The following is a 3,946-nucleotide window of genomic DNA, read 5'->3' as shown; positions in this document are numbered from 1 at the left end:
ATTCATCAGACTATTCAAACAGGTTGATCCACAGTACGATCAGTCATCCCAAGGCTTAGTGACATGATGTACTTCGCTGCTGGCTAGCCAAAGATGGCAAAGCAGCACATCTCACTACATACTGTAGAACTAGGTGAGGATATTTGTAGTTCTATATTAGGATTTGTTTACTATGTTAGGATAAATTGGTTGCCAGTATTACTAAAAAGAAAGAATGAATGAAAGGAAATAAAGGAAAGAAGGTAATGAATTAAAAAAAAAACCAAAGAAACCAAAATAGATTTTACAAGAATACAAAGGTGTGTAAGAGCTAGAAAGGACACACTTTTCTCAAAGTGCAGTCAGTGTGGACTTCCTGGGGTCTCAGGCCTCCTCAACCACAGCCTCCACACCATCTCCTCTCTTGGACTTTATCCCAGCTTAGCTCATAGGAGGTGAATGTGGTGACAGTGTCATCTTTACCCAAACCAGAAAACGTCCTTCAGTAAAGTGACGCCAATCAGAAGCCGAGGTGCACAGCTTTAAAATGCCTGTGAGCCCACGGAGCACAAACCTGCTTCATCCCCTTCCCAGGGCTGGGTCTCCTCTGCCCTCCTCTGCCTGAGCAGCCATTCTGGGAAGATGCCACCAGTCCTGATTCTCCTGACCTTTCTCCTGCCACTTGGAGCTGGTGCAGGTGAGTGAACACCCCTGTCCCAGAGCGGCCATCCATGACCCCTCTGCTGTCCTTCTGCCCAGCAGTTGTCAGGAATTGTCCTGACTGCACCCAGCAGCTTTCTGAAGCTCAGGTCCCATGCCAAACCCAGACCTGGAAACTTGACACTGGCCATATTGCCACAAGGTCTGAGAAAGGGAGGTGCTCTCAGAAAAACGTAATAGGAGCTAGCTTTGCCCAGCTTTTCTTCACAACCTGGAGACTGTATCATCCTTAGAAAAAGATGTGACAGAGACTGCAAAGATACAAAATTTACATCACTAACTTACTTGAGCCCAGGGAAAGGGCAGCTTTAAGGAGCAGCATGCAAGCGGGTGAGGCCACCAGCTCAAGAACTTGAGCATCATTTATTAACCTTCTGAAGAAAGAGCCCAGGGTGCCTAGAAGCCTGCCCTGCACACTGCACTAGCTCTGAGCTGTAGGTGCCTCTCCACCTCTTCCTGTAAGGCCCCAGCTGTTCCCATCCCTCCCCGAGCACTGCTCCAATGTCCCCCAGGCTCTGAAACCCCACAGCCCTGCACCACCAGCTCTCTGGATAACCAGAAGTCACTCAGCCATGCAGCCAAAAGCCTTTACTGAGAGCCCAAGATGTGTTGGGCACCAGAACAGGAGACTCTTAGAAAATCCACTTCCATAGGGCTTGTGGGTAAAAGGTGAGGAAATGACACCAATCAAGATTAGAGGGGTGAGAGTGACTCACTACCAAAGGAAAACCAACAGCAGGCCACCCAGGGTCCCTCAGCCCCCAGCATGATGAAGACTGAACTTATCCCTCCATGCATTTGTAAAGCAGGGCCTGGAGAACAATGATGCCCACCCCTTCTCAGAGCAGGGCTCTGAGGCTCAAGATTCAGCAAAGATTATTCCATGTGCAAGAAATCCTGCCTGCAGCAGCCTTGGGGACTGTAGATATCATCCCCAATCACCCCCTTCATAGATCTTTCTCTTGACTTTATCTGCTGCTTCCAGACACCCCATATTCTAGCCTTTTCTTTCAGAGGAGATCATTGGAGGCCACGAGGTCACACCCCACTCGCGCCCCTACATGGCACTTGTTAAAATTATGAGAGATAATGGGGGCAACACAACCTGCGGAGGCTTCCTGATTCGATACAACTTCGTGCTGACAGCTGCTCACTGCAGGGGAAGGTGAGGAAACAGCTCCCCCACATTTTCTATGACACCCACAGGATCTTCTGTCCTTCATTGTGGGGGCTCCCCTGAGAGCTCACTAGAAGGCAGGACTGTGAAAATGGAAGTCTGAGAAGAGAGAAATTTGAGGTGAAAGGGTGAGAGGGCAGAGCCAGCAACACCCTTGAGCTGATCACCTGCACTGGCCAAACTAAAGCAGTGGCTGACATGACAGTTCACATTAAGAGTCAATGCAAACTTTGGAATTTTGCCTAGAAGCAAGAGGGAGGCTCCAGGAGTCTCATGTCCTTGAGAAGCAGAGAGCAGTAGGTCAGACACCGAGGCCCTCCTGCGTCCTCAAGTCCCCTCAGCTAGAGTCCCACCTGCCTACTCTGCCTGAGGGGCATTCTTCCTGAATCCACATCTCTCAAGTCCACTCTGCTCTCTGCACAGCAAAATGACAGTCGTGCTGGGGGCCCACAACATCAAGAAACAGGAGAAGACGCAGCAGGTCATCCCTGTGGAAAAAGCCATTCCCCACCCGGACTATAATTCTAAGGTCTTCTACAATGATATCATGCTGTTAAAGGTGAGACCTTGCTCTTGGTTAGGGATTTTCACTTCTGTTATCCTTCCTCTCTTAGCATCGCTTACACCTTTCCTTTCAAAGTGTCTCAGCCCATCAGGCCATGAGTAGACTCTTTCTTCTGCCCAACAGCTGAAGGAAAAGGCCAAGAGGACTAGAGCTGTGAAGCCCCTCAACCTGCCCAGGTGCAACGTCCATGTGAAGCCCGAGGATGTGTGCTCTGTGGCTGGTTGGGGATGGACAGAGCCAAAGGGCAAAGCATCAGAGACACTACGAGAGGTGGAGCTGACGGTACAGAAGGATCAGGAGTGTGAGTCCCGCTTTCCAGGTTCTTACGAGAAAACCATTGAGATATGTGCAGGGAACCCAGAAATCAAGAATGCTTCCTTTAGGGTAAGTGGGATTGCTCTCCACTCTGGGCTTAGTAGAAGGGGAAAAGGAATCTGGGACCTAGAGACCAAACACCAAGGGACTCCTTTGCCCACTGGCTGAGATCTTTCTCCCTGGGAACAGCAGGAACCAGGAACTGCCTAGGGCATCCTGAGCTGACAAGGAGCCTCTGCTGAAGGCAGCTTGTATAAAAAAGGGTGTGTGACACACAACGCCTGCCTTCCAGGCCCAGGCTTTGCAAAGCTGTGCTCCCGGAGTGTGTCCTAGCCACAACCAGGTAATGAGGGTCCCACACACCTTCATGGAGAGTGGATCACAGACCTGGGGGAAGGGCAGAGGCCGGCCTCAGGAGGGAGGTGAAGTCCATGTCCACAGTCAGAGCTGGGAAGCCCAGGGGCCCCAGGCCTGCCCTCTGGCCTCCCACAGGCAGAGTGTATGAGTCATGCTTCTCTGAGAGAAGCCTTGACATGAGTGGGAGGTTGGGATTAGGGTGAACGACAGCGCAGTTCAAGTGTTCCCCTCAATTCACAGGGGGATTCTGGAGGGCCTCTCGTGTGCCACAAAGTGGCCGCAGGCATCGTCTCCTATGGGAAAGGAGATGGTTCACCTCCGCGGGTCTACACCAGAGTCTCAAGTTTCCTATCCTGGATAAAGAAGACCATGAAACGCAGCTAACTACAAAAAGCAGACTGGCTCCCTTTCTGACTACCCATCTTCCCTATAGCTGAGTCCAGGATTGCTCTAGGACAGATGCCAACAAGTGAATAAAGGTCTTTGCAGATGAAAAAACTGGTTTCATGTCCATTCAAAGGGGCCAGCGCTATGCTAGCGAGCCCAATGGCACACTTCTTCTGCTCACCCCATACACACATATTTCTGAAATCCAGCTCATTTTTGCTTGTCCCATTCTCTTCAGTGCCTGCTGTTCTCACAGACCTAAAGCTGAACACCATTAGGAAAAATGGTGGGGGTCTCTTGCTTGGGTTTCACAGTGAACTGTCACCTCCTCTGTGCCATATGACAGAGAGGGGAGGAAAAGCACCTTTTTTCTGGAGACACAGAACACAGAGCTGAAATCACATGGAGATGGTCCTTCCTGGGCAGGCTATCTCTCTCCCAAGGCT

General features: G+C 50.6%; 1 protein-coding gene across 1 annotated transcript; it reads left to right on the top strand.

Annotated features, from left to right (window-relative positions):
- The first annotated feature begins 621 nt into the window (after positions 1 to 621).
- LOC129680569 (granzyme B(G,H)-like) lies at positions 622 to 3,497 on the top strand. The gene is made up of 5 exons (XM_055612203.1): positions 622 to 676; positions 1,714 to 1,864; positions 2,300 to 2,435; positions 2,565 to 2,825; positions 3,354 to 3,497. Exons 1-5 carry the CDS (start codon positions 622 to 624, stop codon positions 3,495 to 3,497), a joined length of 747 nt encoding a protein of 248 aa, XP_055468178.1.
- Positions 3,498 to 3,946: the final 449 nt, after the last annotated feature.

The sequence above is a fragment of the Psammomys obesus genome, unplaced genomic scaffold, assembly GCF_907164565.1.
Source record: "Psammomys obesus unplaced genomic scaffold, mPsaObe1.curated_primary_1811, whole genome shotgun sequence".
In the NCBI taxonomy this organism is placed as follows: Eukaryota; Metazoa; Chordata; class Mammalia; order Rodentia; family Muridae; genus Psammomys; species Psammomys obesus.
Note: the sequence above shows the minus strand (reverse complement) of the source record. Positions and strands in the feature narration are given on the sequence as shown.

What these genes read in the sequence shown, in the direction of transcription:
- LOC129680569 (XM_055612203.1), top strand. Translation starts at nt 622, where the DNA reads ATGCCACCAGTCCTGATTCTCCTGACCTTTCTCCTGCCACTTGGAGCT. An exon ending in GCCACTTGGAGCTGGTGCAG is followed by an intron (nt 677 to 1,713) that starts GTGAGTGAACAC and finishes CTTTTCTTTCAG; the next exon opens with AGGAGATCATTGGAGGCCAC. An exon ending in ATGATATCATGCTGTTAAAG is followed by an intron (nt 2,436 to 2,564) that starts GTGAGACCTTGC and finishes TCTGCCCAACAG; the next exon opens with CTGAAGGAAAAGGCCAAGAG.